This window comes from Oncorhynchus kisutch, linkage group LG15 (genome assembly GCF_002021735.2).
Source record: "Oncorhynchus kisutch isolate 150728-3 linkage group LG15, Okis_V2, whole genome shotgun sequence".
NCBI lineage: Eukaryota > Metazoa > Chordata > Actinopteri > Salmoniformes > Salmonidae > Oncorhynchus > Oncorhynchus kisutch.
In genome coordinates this window covers 50,672,806-50,692,831 of record NC_034188.2, presented here as the reverse complement: position 1 = coordinate 50,692,831, position 20,026 = coordinate 50,672,806, and the positions used below count along the sequence as shown (strand labels likewise).

At 42.8% G+C, this 20,026-nt stretch overlaps 1 protein-coding gene and 1 long non-coding RNA gene across 5 annotated transcripts; one reads left to right on the top strand and one right to left on the bottom strand.

Annotated features, from left to right (window-relative positions):
- Positions 1 to 296: 296 nt before the first annotated feature.
- On the bottom strand, positions 297 to 8,449 carry LOC109905409 (transcription factor RelB-like). Of its 2 annotated transcripts, XM_020502765.2 has the most exons (11): positions 8,297 to 8,449; positions 7,766 to 7,777; positions 7,353 to 7,540; positions 5,397 to 5,729; positions 4,516 to 4,682; positions 4,222 to 4,313; positions 3,949 to 4,080; positions 3,677 to 3,781; positions 3,197 to 3,412; positions 3,021 to 3,092; positions 297 to 2,831 (listed from the first exon to the last, which is right to left on the bottom strand). In XM_020502765.2, exons 1-11 carry the CDS (start codon positions 8,328 to 8,330, stop codon positions 2,344 to 2,346), a joined length of 1,839 nt encoding a protein of 612 aa, XP_020358354.1. In that variant the 5' UTR covers positions 8,331 to 8,449; the 3' UTR covers positions 297 to 2,343. The 2 variants fall into 2 exon arrangements, with proteins under 2 accessions (XP_020358354.1, XP_020358355.1); XM_020502766.2 differs by lacking the exons at positions 7,353 to 7,540; positions 7,766 to 7,777; positions 8,297 to 8,449 and adding an exon at positions 6,226 to 6,560.
- A 120-nt stretch (positions 8,450 to 8,569) lies between these two features.
- Positions 8,570 to 11,181, top strand: LOC109905410 (uncharacterized). 3 transcript variants are annotated; one of them, XR_004203090.1, is made up of 4 exons: positions 8,570 to 9,477; positions 9,673 to 10,492; positions 10,611 to 10,759; positions 10,852 to 11,181. It is a non-coding gene; the product is annotated as an uncharacterized LOC109905410 (long non-coding RNA). The 3 variants fall into 3 exon arrangements; XR_004203091.1 differs by having other exon boundaries at positions 8,572 to 8,887; positions 9,305 to 9,477; positions 10,611 to 11,181; XR_004203089.1 differs by having other exon boundaries at positions 8,571 to 9,477; positions 10,611 to 11,181.
- The last annotated feature ends 8,845 nt before the right edge of the window (positions 11,182 to 20,026 follow it).

The window sequence follows — 20,026 nt, the reverse complement described above, 5'->3', positions numbered from 1 at the left end:
TGTTCACCGTGGACCTGTAAAGAGAGATCCATTGAGGCTTGTTGTGCCGTTCAGCAGATAAGGGCGGTGTGAATTGTGCCTCTCTTTCACTGGGTTGCGTTCAGTAGGCATAAAAAAAGGAGCAAACCGCCTAAACTCCTCTCCTGTAAAAACATTTGAAGACGTTGTTACTGTTTGTGCCTAATAAACAGGACCTGGGTGAAAGCTTGAACTGCTGCCGAGATTGGGATTTTACAGCGGCCTTAGAACTTCCCATAATGGTCCTCTGACTCAGCAAAAAAACTGAACACGGGGGATTAAACTATGACAGTTTAATAAATACATCCAAATAGAAATGCTTCAAGATAAACGAGAACAAGTTTCAGCGGTACAACACACAAGCTGTATGGGAGAATGAGTCATTGTTGACTCAGTGAAGCGCCTCATCAAAGCGCTTCCCAAGAAACTGATGAGCTAACATAAGAGCATTTCTGCTTTTTCATTGGGTAAAACACCCAGTTACATACAATTCAAATAATATATTTCTGTGTATTACAATAATTGTCAAGTCACAACAGTCAAGTCAGGTCCCATGTACACGACTGGGCAGGTTGTGTGGGTGAGGTTAGGGGAAGTCACGTTGTTTTTGGAGTAAATGTGAGTGAGGCATTAGGAATGTGAGGGGGATGGACTCTGACCGGGCAAGAAAAGCTGGCTGCTAAAAATAGGATTGCATTAAAAGCAGCCGAGCCTGAACACAACAATGGACCCAGGAGGGGACACACTCGTTCTTCCACAGCCGTTCTGTCTTTCATTCAGTCCCCTCTCTTTTTCACTCTCCTTTCTGTTATTGGACAGTTTGCTTTTTACATTTAGTAAAAACCTACCATGTCAATTATATTAAATATGAAATAGCCTATACAACCAACGATAAAACGCATTTGAAGTGACCAGAGTTTAAGATGACGACTTGCAATCATTTTATTTTTGAAATACTAATGACAACAATCAAAACGCTAGTGTGAAGGGAGGAGTCTGGCATACAGTATACAAAGAAGCTGTGGATCTGTTAAGAATCTGAACATACACTGAACATGTTTAACTGAATAGGACTTACAGCAACACGACAGAGGTAGACACTAGGAAGGACAGCGCATTGGACTATGGTCGTTTCTACTGTACATGAATATTGGTTATTACAATAAACAGAGTCAACAGGTGAGCTAGAGGTTAAAACTGATGTCAACGTTAAAAAAACGACAGATAACAGACAATGACTGACTACACAATAAAGAATATATCACATATGGAAAGGGAAAAATAAACAGCCAAATAAACAGCAATTTGATAGATGGTCCCTTTTACTTAACAATTTCTCCACAGAGGGGTCGTTTTCAGGTTGTCTTGCACCGACAGTTAAATGCTTAGGGCTCGATTCAATCTGTCGTGCTGAAGATCCTCGCTACAGCACAATATACATTTAAAGGCAATGATGGCACATTCGCAGAGACTGCATTCATGGTAAACGGTGCATATGTCGGCTCAATTGGAAATGACCTTTCATGTTCAATCACGCTATAGCGCTGAACATCCGCGATATGGATTGAAACGAGCCCTAAGTTATGCTTTCCTTTAGTTGAATCCTCAATTCAGGGATTTCCTGCAGGTCCTTGTCGAAGTCTGCCTCAACCACAATATATACACAGACGGAGCCTGACAAGGAAAACTGACAAGGCAGACGAGTTGAGTTTAAGTGTCCATTTTGTATTTGGTCAGAGTACTGGATGGTCCCCTAATCACCACAGGTAGTATTGACAATGGGTAGGTAGGAACCATTTTTAACATCCATGGCTAGCCTATTGGAAGGGCAACTCGTCTCCACCAGTATCACTCTGGTCCCCCCGGAGGCGCTAAAGCTACATGCTAAAGCTACATGTCATCTGTGAGTGCTGTGCTGATCACGGCTATTAGCCTTAGGCTAACGTTAGCAGCATGGTGAAGGCAACACATTACACTCAAAGGCTTGGGTCTGGACAGACTTTTTGAAATGTATTCTTTTAGGGTCTGGTAGTGGTCGTGTGTGGGAAGGAGAGACAGGGGTCTGGATTATAGCCTCGTCCAGCAAGGCCTTTGGGGGAAAGGGGTAACCACACCATTAGGATACAAGGTGCCTCAGCTACTGCTATTACCAGTGTGTGTCCAAACTCTCATACTGTATGTACTATGTTTGGGTGAGAGGACTGTCACAGGGTAGAGTTAGGTCCCTACACACCCTAAACTTCTAGTTTGAGGAGCAACACAACAAAAAAAAAACTTAAAGTTCAGGGGTTACCACATTCAGTCTTAAGGGGATATGTTTTGCTCTCATAGGTCCCCCTCTGTCTTCACCTGGACCAAATCACACCCCTCGTTATCACACTGACCCTGAGGGGCGGAGCCGGAGAGTGACAGTGGGAAGGGCTGCATCAGAGAGGCCTGATTCTCGTTGACTAGCTGGTTGAACTGCTGGTCGTTATAGTAGCCCAAGTCCTGCCCAGACTCACACTGGTTGGGGTTAAAGTTAATGTCCATGCCACCTGGGACAAAGAGGGAGTTGACCCCCTGGCCAAAGCCAAGGAGGGCAGGGTCATGGAACAGAGGCTCCAGAAGTAGAGAGAGAACACTGATGTCCTCTGGGCTTATGCACTCGTTCAAGAAGCTGTCCTCCTGGGTGTCACTGTAGTGGATCTCCCCCATGGTGGAGGCCCCAGACTGGGTAGGAGGATGCAACTCCTCTGGGACCAGCCAGTTATCTGCTGGGGTGAAGGTGAATGGCTCGAGTGGCTGCGATTCTGCTGCAGCCACATTCTGAGCTGTGGGCGGTAGAAAGGACTTGTGTTAGAACACCTTACTGACACTCAGCTGTGCAGTCATTTGTTTTTGTGAGGCTGCTGTGTAAGCATTGTTCTCTCTTTCACTTTCCTTTTTACTTTCTGTCCTGAAATAGGTCGCAGAAATTGAAGCTGGAAAGAGAGAGAGAGAGAGCCGAGGCCAATCCTCACCTGCCACACAGGATCTCTCTGTGAAGCTGATGTCCGTCTTTATCTTTCTCTTCCGCTTCACCTCATAGGGATCTGAACACGGCATCAAAACAGAGAAGAATAAGAAAAATAAATCACCTAACATGTTATAACACAGCATTTATGATATCATATATAACATCATAAGTTGTATCAACCTGTGTTGTTGGGCTGGTAGGTAAACGTGACGGGGTCACTGTCCATGTGGTCAGAGAGACGGCGCAGGAAGACTTTTACTTCCACTTCCTCCCCCACGTCCTGTTCCCGGTAGGACGGGGTCTTGAACACGATAGCGATCTGCCGGTGGACGTCCGTCTGGGCAAACTCCGCCTTGGCCTCCCAAGACCCCCTCTTGAAGATGATCTCTATGTCGTCTGAGCGGGCAACACGCACGCACGCACGCACGCACGCACGCACGCACACACACACACACACACACACACACACACACACACACACACACACACACACACACACACCAACCAATCAGCTTGTATCGTTCTCCAAGCTGTTTGACTTCAACAGTGTATTTCCTGAGCGGTGTCATCACACGTCATGTGTCACTTCCATTTAGTTGTTTTAACAGGAGTTTACTTCCCCATTGTATATTACAACTTGGGAGTCTGGCTGCATCTCACCTTTCTGGACTTTGTCGCAGAGCATGTAGATCTCAGTCTTGCCGGTGCATGGCCCTTTAACAATGTTCAGACGGTTGATCTTCAACTCAGATGTGGTGGTCGCCTCTGTGAACACGCACACATACGCACACTGAACACCTGCTGGATCGTTCAGGAAGTACATTTACATAGCTGTGGTCTTACAGTGCTGTGTCGCATCACGTTAGAGGACTATGTAAAGGCAGTCATGTGTAGGTGGTTGTGTCAGGAGGATGTTTGGGAGGGGATCTTACTCTTGTCATAGACGGGGTTGGACACTATGGGGTTCAGAAAGTCCCTCTTTCCATCCACCCACTCCAGCTCACACTGGAAACACAGCCGCACCACGTTCATGTCCATGTCCTCGATGCTTTTAGAGTGGCCCGCTGGGAGGACAGAGGAGAGGATATTAGCCTACTGCTAATGACAATACAACTTTATTGTACAATAATATTGGATGTGTGTAATTGGATACATTCTGCGTGTGCTTGCGATGTGCTTAATGTGCGTGTCAGGGCTCTACTCACTTTTAAAGGGGTCGATCTTCTGATTCCGTCTCTTCTCTAGAGAGGCATCCAGCTCCTTCCGCCTTACACACTGGATGCCCAGGTTAGCGAAACTGCAAGATGCACACAAAACATGGTTGGTTACCAACCATTAAAAACAGACATGTTTACACTAACCCAGTGCACTTTCCTAGCAAAGCACCCCAAAAACGGTGAAGGAGGAATGAGAAAGGAGGAGGATATGGGCCTCTGGTGGACAAAGGGAGAAACTTAAGAAAAGAGAGTGGTGAATAGAGGAGAGAAAGAGAGGGGTACCTGTGACGTCGGTTGCTGTGGGGGTTAAAGCAGACGACACAGATGCCGGTACCATCCGCACAGTCTTTACCCACAAGGCAGTGGGGGTGTGGGCGGTACGGGTAGTCTTTGGTCACCAGGGAAACAGTGACCATCACTTTTTTTATGTTCTGAATGGGACCCTGGAGCTGAAAGAGGGAGGAGAAAGGGGGAAGAGTGTGAAGAAGAGAAAGAAATGGGGAGAGGGACAAAGAAAGAGGAGGAGGAGAGAGATACTGTATGCATCAATCAAAGCGAGATATGCATCAATCAAACCGTCTTTCTTCCTCCGACACAAGTGAGAGCATGATTAAAACTGAGTAAATGTAAGGTGAACAACCAAAACGGATTCAGTGCCTCTCCATTTCAAATGTCAAGTGTCAAACTTCGCACTTGTCTGATAGTGTTAATCTTAGAGAGATGCGGTCTGAATTGTAGTATGTGGGTGGGGATCAACAGTGTTTAAATCAGACAAAGATGTGGATTTGTGGGGTACTTTCTATTTCAGTTACAATCAATTCCTCTCCCTCTCCCTCTGCCCCTGATCCTTACACTTGAAAAGCTCTACGTGTTGAGGGCAGCCAAACCAACAAGGGGGGAATTCTGGGATAGATGGTACATTCCGTTAACCCTTCCACTTCCCACACAGACATACACATCCAGTGCAGGTTAGGGATGACATTGGGAACACAATTTGCAGTAAACAAATACAAGGACTAGGTTCTATTCTAATGTGACGTTATAGCAAGGTTCTGACTGAGGGGTCACGAAGATGTAACTTATCACAAGAGTAAGGGTGTTAACTGCTAAATTGTTGTTGTAAATTAAAATACAGCCAAATACAATATGGATCTATTGGGTACCTCTATAGCAGGCAAGGTCTTGTTGGAGTCCCCACTGGAGGCCCCTAGGATGCTCCCAGCTGAGCGGCCCTCACACTCATAGCGGAACCTCATGCCTCTCTCCTTGGGCTGCTCCACCACAGCCAGGGTGGGCCTCTCCAGGATCTGCTCCAGCAGATCAGTGTCTGTCTGGGCCTGTCGAGAGGGACCCGCTGGCCCCCTGGAAGTTCCTGAACCAGAGGATCCCCGTCCTCGTCGGTTTGAGCCCGAATGAGAAACCCCACGAGTGGGGTGAGGTGCTGCCATATCTCTGGTGCTAGAGGGGTGCTGGGGCTGAGGGAAGAAGCAGGGTGCCTGCGGAGAGACATAATTTAAAGACAATGGTCATGTTTAAAAATTCATGTAAAGAACACAGCCCGACAACAAACAGTTAACTTTGTATCCAAAACATCATCATGACGGTACTGAGAATAAAACGGTTGAGGGCGTTTTCAAAGATAACCTGCATTGTTATCGTTTATCTACATACTCCCTCTCAGTACACCACTTTCTATGTCCTCATTTGACACATTCTGTTGCCATGCCCCCCTCTCAACCGTTAAACTAGAGAGCATCTCTTCCGTTTTTGGTAAACCCCTCTATACTTCCGTCCTCTCAGGCGACGGAAGTTTTTCATCCCTCATGCCTCCCTCTCTCTTGCTCTCTCTCGGTCTGCCCATTTCTCCTGGTTTCTCTTATACGTCAAAGTGGTATACTTATATCAGTAAAAAAATGGCCTGTGTTCATTATAGACAGAAGCAATCTCTCTCACACACACTTTGACCTTAACTCTCCAAGTTCAACCACATACCTTCTAATTAACAGTCCGTTTGAAGAATCCCTAGAGACCAGCAACAGGAAAAGCGATTTGCCAAAAACAAACCGGAACAAAGAAAAACAAGCTGACCGACTTAAGGGATCGCCTTAAACTCTTTGTTATCACAAGCCGTCCTATAACTCAAGTCTGTCTAAACAAACCACCAGAAGTGGATAAGGCTGTATGAACAAAAAGAGGTGTGTGTGAGATCAATGTGCTCCACTTCAAAGTAGCGTCTACAGGCGGTTTGTGTGTAAGAGTGATATTATGGGCATGCCTTAAAGCCTCTACACAAAAGCAGCTTGGATCGAGCCAATCGAGCCAGGAGCAGCATGCTCAGGAAACAGGAAGTTGACATAATCTACAGCAGATCGACCAATTAGAAAAGCAGAAAAGCCTCAGAATGTGAACTTCCACCCTGAAAGGGTTGGCCCCCGGAAGGAAGGGAACTCAAAAACGAAAGTTGGAATCAGATGACACTCTTTCTCTCCTTTTCTGCCACCTCCCCCACGAGAGGAAACAACATGCAGACGGGGGTGTGTCAACTCAGCTAACAGTCTATTCCAAGGCACCACTTTGACACACAGACACACACAGACCACAATTGTCTCACTGTGAGTTCCAGACTATTTGAGAACAGCAACCCAAGGCATAACAACAAGGTGCTCAAGGACGCCTTAGACTTCAAGCACCAGTGAATCGAGGCACCACACTATGTGCCGTTGTTCACATTCCTTATCCATGGAAACTGTCAGTAGTTGAGTTTCACTTAGCCCCGAGGTATGTCTGTCTGCCTTGGAAAAAGCGATAGCACACATCCCTGATAAGACTATACTTCAGATCAACCCATTAGCTGTTTTCTTGACTTTATCTCCCAGCTATTACAACAAACTGAGATACCAAACATTAACAGTGTGAACTGATGCGACCATAAAGAGTACCTGAGAGGCTGCAGAAACAAATCAAATCACTAACTAACCACTACAAGTCGACCTCTCGGTTTTACCTATTGAACTCTATGAATCAATGGCCTAACAAAAACAACAATTTATTGTACATATTTTCCTTCAAGAGTGGCTGAATATATTTTTGCATTAGATCCCGAAAGGCTTGGTACTCACCCTGGAGGTCGTGCCCCTTGGCACCAGTACTGGGGGCGTTGAGGAGGGTGTCTGCCTGGGCATGACCCTGTGGTTCTGGGCCTGGAGGTCAGAGTCTACGGGGGGATGAGGAGGTCCAGGGAGGCAGAAACCAGACTGGACATGACAGGGAAACTCCCGGTCTGCAGAGATCACCTCCTGAATGATGTCTAAAAAGTAGAGGGAGTGGGATGAGAAGCCTGCAAAGGGAGCTGGTGTGTAGGCCATCTGAGTGTGATCTATGTCTGTATGTGTGCAGTACCAGCTACATTAAATCACGAGCATGATGCATAGGCCAAAGAGGCCCTATGTATGTAGACTATAGGCCTACTAGATATAAAAAATCAAATAAAAAGTATTTCAAACTGTACATTAATAATAAATAGCCTACTCACCCAAGTCGATTGCTGGTGTACAAAGCAGGAGAAGAAAAGTGAGTTAACTCATGAATAATTACTTTGTGACAATGTTATACTATAGGTGTAACAGGCCAGACTAACTACATGTATGACAATGACTGTAATAGTATAACAGGTAAGTATATGTATTACAATGTAATAGTATATGTTTAACAGGTAGCCTAAGACTAGTGCCCAAGACTAGTGTGATATCTCAGAAGTGGGTGTTGGCCCCTCTACTCAACTGTCAGTCACGCTTGGGAAGACAGAATGACAACACAAACTGCCAATTGAATAGCATGGCAGTGTACCGTTTAAACTGTAGGTTTACTTGTCTGGGCCCCTGCAGTCAGTCCCCTTTTTGACACAGACCCATGACAATGCGTTTCCTTTACACTATTCTGTATATCTGTATAAAATATGTATGAAAATTATACTACTGTCAATGTGAATGTCGTGGGACAACACACATCAGACACCGTAGATGCATAACTCCGATTTAGTTTACGTAAAAGAAAAGTCACTTACTTGAAGTGCCATTTTGAACACTCATGTTTCTCATGGCACGTTACGATGTTTGTCCTGGAGGTGGAAAGCTTGTTCGAGTAGTTAAAAAAAAACAGACACAAACACAATTCTGTCCTATTTCCCCAGACCGATCATTGCGTGGCAACGGTAGGCTACAGCGATCAAAAAATCGCTCTCCGATATGCTTCAATTGGCCTTTCGTTTTTAAGAAGCATACGACGTCTGGGTGGAAATCCCCTTACATCACCAGTTGGGGAAACCCCCCAGCGGCAGTGTTGTGCTGGCTGTAGCCATGTACAAACGTCAAATACCATGTACAAACGTCAAATAACGGCTCATTCCATCACCTATATTTAGCAAACTACTGTAGCACAATAGCCGCCAGTGCAATGTCCCGAGTGGGATTATTGTTTTTATCTAATACATTTGCAAACATTTCTAAAAACCTGTTTTAAGCTTTGACATATGGCTGCTACTAAAGGGGTAGATAGTTCAATAGTAATATCCTCTAAAACGCTCCGGTGACAAACAAACTCTGCTGCCCTGTTTCCAATCGTCCACATGGCTGGGAGAACCTATTCAAGTAAGTAAGTAAGTAAATACATTTCGAAAATAACTATGCATTATTAGCTAATTTGCTACAGTGCAGGCTAACTCAAATGAGCTAGCTAGTCGGTTAGCTACCTAGCCATCTTCACATACTGTATAGATAGCTAGCTAAGTGAATGAAATATCACCATCTACCTAACGTCATATTAGCTAGCTATCTTGATGTATTTATCGCTGTAAAAAAAAATATCAAAATGCATTCGTAGGTAGCTAGCTAACAGCCATGGAGGACGGTGAAAGGATAGCAGCCCCAACTATCAGTGAAAGTAACGTTAGGCTATTCTGAATAGGACATGTACTTTTGTGTAGTTCCTGTCCCTAGAAGTGAGGATTGATATAATAGCAACATAATATTCAGTGTGGTGTAATTTGACTACAATGAAGTTTGTTTCTTGTGAGGTTTTCTGTCCTCAGATAAAGAGAGCTATGAAAGCCTGTCTACATATGACGAGGTCCCAAATGAAGAGCAGTGATTCTCAGTCCTGGGGGACTCAAAGCGGTGCACATTTTTGTTTTTGCCTTAGAACTGCACTGCTGATTCAAATGCTCAACTCATCATCAAGCTTCAAATGGTATTCATGTATTCGTTTGTGATGCTATCCTTGATATGATCCTGTTATTGTTATATGCTACACATGCATATATGTGTGCCCATGCATCTTTCAATCCAATGTTATCATGATTTGTTATCAGGGATATTATACTTTATTTATTATACTTTAGTAATCCACAATGACCTGGTGATGTAAAAGTCCATATTCCTACAGATACCTTGTAACTGGAGATTCCTTCAAAACGATTGCCTACAGTTAATGTGTAGGGCACAGCAAGGTTGGGTGACTAGGGCCACCTGGGACTGCCTGCTGGAGGAATTCAGGTGTGTGAAGGAGCAATTCAGGTGTGTGAAGGCTACCTGTGTCCTGCATAATTTCATGAGAATAGACACAAGGACCAGGAGGGGATCTGCAGCTCCCCGCCATGTGCCAGAGGAAAAGTCTGCTGCTCTGCAGGATGTTTTAAGGATGGGGTCCAACAATGCAGCAAGAGAGGCAATCTGTGTGCGGGAGATCTTCACCTCCTACTTCTTTCGAAGAGGGTGCTGTTCCCTGGCAACACCATAGACTACACTATGCACAACCAAAGGCTCTTTTAAGAGCCATTCACATTGCAATAAGAGTATTCTTCCATTTACTTAGCTATGTCAACTGCAGTTATTCAATTCCCAGTTTCTACTTCTCAGGTGAGGGTGCTGTTTAGGTAAGGGTGTGATGTTTGTACAAAAACCAAACAGGCTATTTTAAATCACCCATATTGAAAAAATGTAGAACAATTAGACACCCTATAACCCACACCTACACACTCATGTATCAATCTGATTGATGGATTGTGTTGTGCAGTAAGCAGGCTCAGGTGTATAACTGTGGTTCCTTCCACCTTCAAAGAATAGGCAAGAGTGCCAACTATGGAGAATAATATAAGACACTTAATGATTTATATAACTACGCTAATATTGTTTGTTCTTGTGTTTCCGTTCATGCGTTTCAGCATAAAGTACTCTGCAGCCACTTAGTGTGGTGTAGACACCAGGTGAGGCCACACACACAGATTCCTGTTGAAGACTATCACTTTAACTACCTTATTTTCTCAATAAATAGTCTCTCTCCTTCACTTCATCCCTCTCTCCTCTTCTCCCTAAATCCTCTAGGTTATATCAGCTGTGTCGGTGAACCCCTCCCGCATCTGAACTGGCTACATAGAAGGCACTTGGTCAGGTCAACAAGAAGTATTATTAAAGAGATGTTTTACATTGAAATACAGATAGAGATGTAGTTGTCCCAGAGTTAATGATCCAAGGTCAGTTTAGCATTTAACCTGATGATTATGATGACTAACAATGTTAGTATAAAAAATAAAAACAAGGCTTAAACATGCTATCTCATCTGCAGATATGTTTTGATGTGAGAGAGGATGCCAACTCCCAGTCCCATCATCGCCACCTCATCCATTCTTAATATAACTTTCGGGCCGACTAGAGACACTTATGCAATTGTGATGAACTGAGAGAATATTTGGGTAGCAATGATTCATTAATCTTACCTCTTTCCCTTTGTCTTTTACACCTCGCACCACCTCTTTCTTCCTCTGTTTTATAATGTACAACAGATGTACATTGAAGTACAGATTGAACTTGCATTTATAATATTACAAATATATTTATGCATGTATTTATAACACTTGGATAATGAACTTCTTTCAATAAAGTGTCACATTCTCTACTGGTTGAAATTAAATATCTCATTTGATGAAATACTACACCTATCCTGTGTTCATCAGATCAATGCATATGAAGGGCATTAGATATCGAGATGAACCGGTTTTAGAGTATTTACATGATGCATAGGAAATGTAGTGTACTGTTTCTTAAATTATATTTCTGTATGAATTATATATGAATTACAAATCAGCATTTAACTAGTTAAATCCTGTTTCTAGTCTATTAGTTACAATGTGTAACCATTGATGCCCCAGGACCAAGATTGGTAAACACTGTTGAAGTGTATAATTGTAATACATACATGCAGACACAGTGTCATTCAAAGACTGGAATTTGATACTCCTGGTATTGGATATGACTGAAAAATGATCTAAAAGACATTCATACCTGAACTGCACCTTTATTTGCCAAGGCAGAGTACGTGATCAGTGAATATATTAAATGTACAGGCTACAATGTGGGGATCTCATGCTTGGTAATAACTACATGTATATACGACTTGCATCCTTGGTACAAAAATACATTATATTCTACTCAATCCATAGGCTTCATTAATGTCATTTAGAGTGTTTTGAAGTTGATGCAACTGGCTATGATAGCTGAGGATCATAGCTAGGTTCTGAACTAATATGTATACCAAATGGGTCCATACACAGATCGGCTAGTTGGCTAGCTACACATCCATAGGCATACAGTTATTTTTATAATCCACTGCACAATAAGGAAGAACATACAGTTGAAGTTGGAAGTTTACATACACTTAGGTTGGAGTCATTAAAACTCATTTTTCAAACACTACACAAAGTTCTTGTTAACAAACTATAGTTTTGGCAATTCTGTCAGGACATCTTTGTGCATGACAAGTAATTTTTCCAACAATTGTTTATAGACAGATTATTTCACTCATAATTCACTGTATCACAATTCCAGTGGGTCAGAAGTTTACATACACTAAATTGACTGTGCCTTTAAACAGCTTGGAAAATTCAAGAAAATGATGTCATGGCTTTTGAAGCTTCTGATAGGCTAATTGACATAATGTGAGTCAATTGGGGGTGTAACTGTGGATATTTCAAGGCCTACCTTCAAACTCAGTGCCTCATTGCTTGATATCATGGGAAAATCAAAAGAAATCAGCCAAGACCTCAGAAAAAAATTGTAGACCTCCACAAGTCTGGTTCACCCTTGGGAGCAATTTCCAAACGCCTGAAGGTACCACATTCATCTGTACAAACAATTGTATGCAAGTATAAACACCATGGGACCACACAGCCGTCATACCGCTCAGGAAGGAGACGCGTTCTGTCTCCTAGAGATGAATGTACTTTGGTGCGAAAAGTGCAAATCAATCCCAGAACAACAGCAAAGGACCTTGTGAAGATGCTGGAGGAAACAGGTACAAAAGTATCTATATCCACAGTAAAACAAGTCATATATCGATATAACCCGAAATGCCGCTCAGCAAGGAAGAAAGAAGCCACTGCTCCAAAACCGCCATAAAAAAGACAGACTACAGTTTGCAACTGCACATGGGGACAAAGATCATACTTTTTGGAGAAATGTCCTCCGGTGTGATGAAACAAAAATTCAACTGTTTGGTCATAATGACCATCGTTATGTTTGGAGGAAAAAGGAGGAGGCTTGCAAGCCGAAGAACACCATACCAGCTGTGAAGCACAGGGGTGTCAGAATCATGTAGTGGGGGTACTTTGCTGCAGGAGGGTCTGGTGCACTTCACAAAATAGATGGCATCATGAGGAGGAAGAATTATGTGGATATATTGAAGCAACATCTCAAGACATCAGTCAGGAAGTTAAAGCTTGGTCGCAAATGGGTCTTCCAAATGGACAATGACCCCAAGCATACTTCCAAAGTTGTGGCAAATGGCTTAAGGACAACAAAGTCAAGTCAACAAAGTGATTTGTCGTTTGCCTGCCCCCCTGTTTTTGTAATACACTTCTGTTACTTTGAAACTGCCTGCATGTGGGTCTACTCCTGAGCCTTGACAGTATCATTATTATAGGGCTGTGAAACCCATAGCCGAATTGCTTCAGTCTGGCAACCCTCAGAAAATTTGACATAGCCTTGTATAAAATGCATTAAGAAAGAAATGGTGCAATGTACACAAACAATTGTAGCCTTGTGTTAAATGCATTATGAAGAAAATGGTGTAATGTAGGCTCCACAAAATGCGTTATGAATAAAATTGTGTAGGCCTACTGTTGCCTACACGAAAAAAAGGGCCATTCTGACTCATTCATATTTGCACGAATTGAGTGTGAGATTGTGTTGCCTCACACAGTAATTTTCAGTTCTGAGGAGAACTCTAAAACTGCATTTGGGTCTCAGGTCTCGTGTGCAGTCCGGCAGTGTCAATTATGCGTGTGCTTAGAAATGATGTAGACTTTGTGTGAAGTAAATACGCTAGGCTAAAGGCTTCCATGCAACAACCTGTTTGGATAACTTGGCATTTTATTTTTGATAATCTGCTGCCCCGTATGTTTTGTCTTTTGTATAATTGCATTAATGCGACATTGCCACCATTCGCAGTTTGCATCAGGGGCGTAGACATGGATGGGCCTGGGTGGACAGAGGCCCAACCACTGGGGAACTAGGCCCTCAGGCCCACTCAATCAGATTAAAATGGTTTAAGCATTGTTGTGGACTTAGACCATCAAAAAAAAAAATTAAGTGTGATTTTGAGTGTGAAAATCTGAAAAATCTATAGGAAAACTCATTAAAACCCCCATAGGAAAACAGGATTTTTCACACAGGGTTTAGCTGGGTGGGTCATTTGAGTATTGAGTATAAATTAGAGTGTACACTTAATGTAAACTTTCACTGCTATGCGGATGACACACAGCTGTACATTTCAATGAAACATGGTGAAGCCCCAAAATTGCCCTCGCTAGAAGCATGTGTTTCAGACATAAGGAAGTGGATGGCTGCAAACTTTCTACTATTAAACTCGGACAAAACAGAGATGCTTGTTCTAGGTCCCAAGAAACAAAGAGATCTTCTGTTGAATCTGACAATTAATCTTAATGGTTGTACAGTCGTCTCAAATAAAACTGTGAAGGACCTCGGCGTTACTCTGGACCCTGATCTCTCTTTTGAAGAACATATCAAGACCATTTCGAGGACAGCTTTTTTCCATCTACGTAACATTGCAAAAATCAGAAACTTTCTGTCCAAAAATGATGCAGAAAAATTAATCCATGCTTTTGTCACTTCTAGGTTAGACTACTGCAATGCTCTATTTTCCGGCTACCCGGATAAAGCACTAAATAAACTTCAGTTAGTGCTAAATACGGCTGCTAGAATCCTGACTAGAACCAAAAAATTTGATCATATTACTCCAGTGCTAGCCTCTCTACACTGGCTTCCTGTCAAAGCAAGGGCTGATTTCAAGGTTTTACTGCTAACCTACAAAGCATTACATGGGCTTGCTCCTACCTATCTCTCTGATTTGGTCCTGCCGTACATACCTATACGTACGCTACGGTCACAAGACGCAGGCCTCCTAATTGTCCCTAGAATTTCTAAGCAAACAGCTGGAGGCAGGGCTTTCTCCTATAGAGCTCCATTTTTATGGAACGGTCTGCCTACCCATGTCAGAGACGCAAACTCGGTCTCAACCTTTAAGTCTTTACTGAAGACTCATCTCTTCAGTGGGTCATATGATTGAGTGTAGTCTGGCCCAGGAGTGGGAAGGTGAACGGAAAGGCTCTGGAGCAACGAACCGCCCTTGCTGTCTCTGCCTGGCCGGTTCCCCTCTTTCCACTGGGATTCTCTGCCTCTAACCCTATTACAGGGGCTGAGTCACTGGCTTGCTGGGGCTCTCTCATGCCGTCCCTGGAGGGGGTGCGTCACCTGAGTGGGTTGATTCACTGTTGTGGTCATCCTGTCTGGGTTGGCGCCCCCCCCCCCTTGGGTTGTGCCGTGGCGGAGATCTTTGTGGGCTATACTCAGCCTTGTCTCAGGATGGTAAGTTGGTGGTTGAAGATATCCCTCTAGTGGTGTGGGGGCTGTGCTTTGGCAAAGTGGGTGGGGTTATAATCCTTCCTGTTTGGCCCTGTCCGGGGGTGTCCTCGGATGGGGCCACAGTGTCTCCTGACCCCTCCTGTCTCAGCCTCCAGTATTTATGCTGCAGTAGTTTATGTGTCGGGGGGCTGGGGTCAGTTTGTTATATCTGGAGTACTTCTCCTGTCCTATTCGGTGTCCTGTGTGAATCTAAGTGTGCATTCTCTAATTCTCTCCTTCTCTCTTTCTTTCTCTCTCTCGGAGGACCTGAGCCCTAGGACCATGCCCCAGGACTACCTGACATGATGACTCCTTGCTGTCCCCAGTCTACCTGGCCATGCTGCTGCTCCAGTTTCAACTTCCACCTGACTGTGCTGCTGCTCTAGTTTCAACTGTTCTGCCTTATTATTATTCGACCATGCTGGTCATTTATGAACATTGAACATCTTGGCCATGTTCTGTTATAATCTCCACCCGGCACAGCCAGAAGAGGACTGGCCACCCCACATAGCCTGGTTCCTCTCTAGGTTTCTTCCTAGGTATTGGCCTTTCTAGGGAGTTTTTCCTAGCCACCGTGCTTCTACACCTGCATTGCTTGCTGTTTGGGGTTTTAGGCTGGGTTTCTGTACAGCACTTTGAGATATCAGCTGATGTACGAAGGGCTATATAAATACATTTGATTTGATTTGATTTGATTTACACTTCTCCAGACACGACTACACCACTGCATAGGGCTGATGGAAAGACAGTAGTCACACACAGCATGATGTTAAAGGATAAGCAGTCCATAAACTCTGCCATAACATGCCAGTAGGGCCCAATCATAAGAATACAAAAACACTACCATTAAGCATTTCCCATATCGAAATGTACAACTATTACTTACAATTGCAAAAAATATTTCACGTTTAGCACACAAAGTGGTGACCTGCAGTTTAAAGAGGAACTGACAGCATTTTAAATACTTTGCAGGTATAAAACAAACAGACAATCATAATATCAGCAAAAATATCAAATTCCAAGTTTATGCTACAAAACCAACTTTAAAAAAGGTTTTAAAAATAGGTTATATATTTGACTCAACGTTCCATGATGTACACTAAGGCATTGTTGTGTTAGGTTCTTATTTTTCAGAATAAATAACTCACAGACTCTAGAGAAGCTTTAACCAAGTTTAATTCTGTCCAAAGGGTCTGTACAGCTATAATTCAGACATCCAAACATTTCTCTCCATCACTGATATATATATATCTCACTTAAGACACTCCTCCTTCTCTCCAATCCTTACATCTTATGGTGCCACAGGAAGAGGGTAGTAAAACCTTTATTACTCCCTTCAGGGGATCTGACCTCACCTCCTGACCTCAACCCCTCCTTTGCCTAGTCCACAGATGTCCATCTGCCTCCCCTATAGCAATCCTTTGACCTCCTCCCGTCCACCCAGCACATTCCACAGCCACTCTGTCTTTTTACAGATCTCACTCCTTAATATACTATGCGTCTGATCTATCATGTCTTTAATATCTCAATGTTCAACATTTCGAATCCAAAAGTTGGCTGAATAGATGGATGCAGTTCAATGCATTATTAATATAATTCACCAATACATTTCTTGGTAGTCCAAAAAATATTGCTATCGCGTTATAAATCACAGCTGGCCTGGTACATTATTTTCTGCCTCCATTCGGGATGAACTGTTTCAGTTTCAATGACTCAATAATCTGGACAAATGTAACTAAGGCTGGGAATGTCAATACAAACTAGCAAGGGCAATAATCACAAGTCAATCATAACGTGGCTAATAGACTAGCGTATCTATTTATGTAGAAAGCTAAAAACACGGAGCTTAACGTTAGCTAGCTAGATAGCCAGCTAGCTAGCTGCTAGGAGGATGTCATGCCATTGGAGGAGTGGGTGAGTGACTGACTTTTTCCCCTCATATCATTTTCGGTGGCTACACACAGCTAGAGATGCACGTGTCATTTGTTTAGCTAACAAGAACTTGAATGACTGTTATACAGTTAGCATATCTCTTGCATTTGCAAATTCACTCTAGCTATCTAAGTTACTTTGATTTCAGAGCAGTCTCTTTTGAGTGTGCCAGAGCGCAGAACTGATGCATTTACGAACGCAACACCTACTGAATATGGCCGGTGTCAGTAAACGTAGGCAAAACAAGTAATCGTTTTTTTATTTAACCTTTACTTAAACAGGTCAAACCCATTGAGTCTAAAAACCTATTTGTGAGGGCGACCTTACAAGAAGGCAAAACAGGGAAATAGCAGCGTGTCCATAAAACACAGAAAAATACAGAATACACACAAAAGACAAAGTGTCACAAGTTAAAGATACAATTGAAGATTAGAAACAACTGCAGTCTTCACAAACAGTGTTGTCGATCAGAGTCTTAAAAACAGACAAGGGCACTAACTCCCTTAACTTTAAAATCTTCTGAAGCATGTTCCAAGATGACGGGGCATTATGGGAAAAATATGTTTTCCCCATTTCAGTTCTAGCCTTAGGAACAGACAAGGACAGCAGCGACTGTGAATGAATAATATATTGAGTGACTGATCTGGTCAGTAAAGAACAGCGATATAAATGCTTTGCACACAAAAGTGTACCAGTGCTTTAGCCTCCTGGTGGAGAGAGAGTTCCATTGCACCATAGCATACAAATCACAGTGATGGGTAAGTGATCTAGCGTTTGAAATACATCTTAAAGCACCATGATACACTGTGTCCAGAGTTTAAGGTACTTGCTGAGGCATATAGACAATATCACCATAATCCAGCACTGATATAAAAAAAAGTGCTTTGAACAATAACTTTTCTGACTAACTTTGAAAAGCAAGATTTGTTCCTGAAATAGAAACAAATTTCAACTTCAGTTTCTTGGTCAGGTTATTACAATTGTACACTTCACGTTGTTTACCAATCCTGGTCCTGCGACATCAATTGTTACACATTGTAACTCTGCAGTAGACTAAAACACAATTTAACTAGTTAAAGGCTGATTTGTAATTCAAATATATAGAACCAGATTTTTTTTAAACAGTACATTACACTAGGGTCCCTGGTGCTCTGCTCCAGGAATCAGGCGGTCTTCAGGAAGATCCAGGGTGCCATGTCTGAGGGCCTGACCAAAGCCAGAGTTGGCCAGAGTGCCTCCGTCGCTCGTCCTCCCGTAGCTGCCGACATCCACTAACCGAAAGAGGTAATTGGCATCCACAACCGCCAAGAACAATGGAGAACATCCCCTTGTAGATGTAGAACAGGGAGCCGGAGTTTGGTGTGGCTTGCAGGTCCACATGCTTGCCATCCACTGATTCCAGACAATGAGGAAAGTTCCACCGTTCTTCAAAGCCAGCAGCGATGGCCCTCCAGTCGTCCATGGTTGGGACAGGCATGAATTCTCCCACGAGACAGTCCCAGATGTCCCTGGTCACACTCCTGATGTGCCCTACATGGTAACAGTAGGCAGTCGTTTTGAAGGAATCTCCAGTTGCAAGGTATCTGAAGGAATATGAAGGAAGGACTAATAATAATAATGATGTAATTATAATAATGTAACTATTATACTTTTATATCACTTATTATACTTTTATATCACCAGGTCATTGTGGATAACTAAAGTATAATATCTGGAAAAAAATGATGATAACATTGGATCAATACTTTAGATGCATGTGCACACACGTGCTGCATGTGACAACGGGATCATGTGAAGGATAGCATCACAAATGAATATATAAATACCACAATACAACAGTAGCATCAGTAACCTCCAAGATGTAGTCAATACACATTTCTTGTACATTAATCCCATAAAGAATGTTTTTTAGTGTAGCCTATGAAAATGTTGTGCTATTTGTTATTGTTCTGATATATTCATATAGGCTATTGTCTCACTCATTATATATTTATTGATCGATAATAACGTGAGGATTGTAGAATTGCTTGATAATATTTACCTTAAACAAATGGCGAGATGTTCAGCTTGCCGAAATGTTGTGTCTTCCCTTGCAATGTGAGGTCCCATCCTGGACAGCAGGTCATCAAACTGGGCTTTATCAAGCCTGAAATAGCCCTGGAACATCACATCGTCGAACCGCAGCTCCTGCACCAGATGATGGTACTCTCCATACCGGCTGCTAGTCATCAGAATGGGGTGAATCCACATGGAGCGTCGTCGCTGCAGGTTCAATGGTCGATAGGTCGCCACAATAGCCAAGAGTTTCCTCAGTTTGCGATTCATGATGGTAATAGAGATATGAGGATGAAATCACTATTTATAGGCAAATACTCTCCTTCCAAAAATCTAAATATTAGCAGGAAGACATTTAATTTCGGTGTCAAGATGTATTTAAAAAAAAATGTGCCTATTGTATGCAAATAAACAATGAAATACATTTTCTGATTTTAAAACAGTTTTTTATTAATCATTTAAAAAAGCTTCAATTACTCTTTACCCATGGATAAATTCATGAAACGAAGAATGGATTAAAGTATTTACCCATTTCATATACCCAGTGGCAATTTTAGCAAAAGAAAAGTGGGATGCATGCCAGCAAATACACTACACAACACTAAACAATACACTAATTGCACTGTAACGGTGTCAAACTGTGCACACAAACTGTTAGGGCCTACATAAAGCTGTCCCAACAACGGATGTACCTGTGACTAGAACCATTCAACGCTAGCCTGACCAATTGGAATCCACGTTTCAAAATTGTTTTGATCACGTGGACTGGGAAATGTTCCGGAAAGCCTCAGAGAATAACATTGATTTATATGCGGACTCGGTGAGTGAGTTTATAA

Bases quoted from the DNA above. Each gene is read 5' to 3' on its own strand.
- LOC109905409 (XM_020502765.2), bottom strand. From the start codon at position 8,330: ATGAGAAACATGAGTGTTCAAAATGGCACTTCAA. The intron at 4,314-4,515 runs GTACCCCTCTCT...TGCATCTTGCAG, and splicing joins CACAGCAACCGACGTCACAG to TTTCGCTAACCTGGGCATCC. The intron at 3,782-3,948 runs GTAAGATCCCCT...GCGTGTTCACAG, and splicing joins CAACCCCGTCTATGACAAGA to AGGCGACCACCACATCTGAG.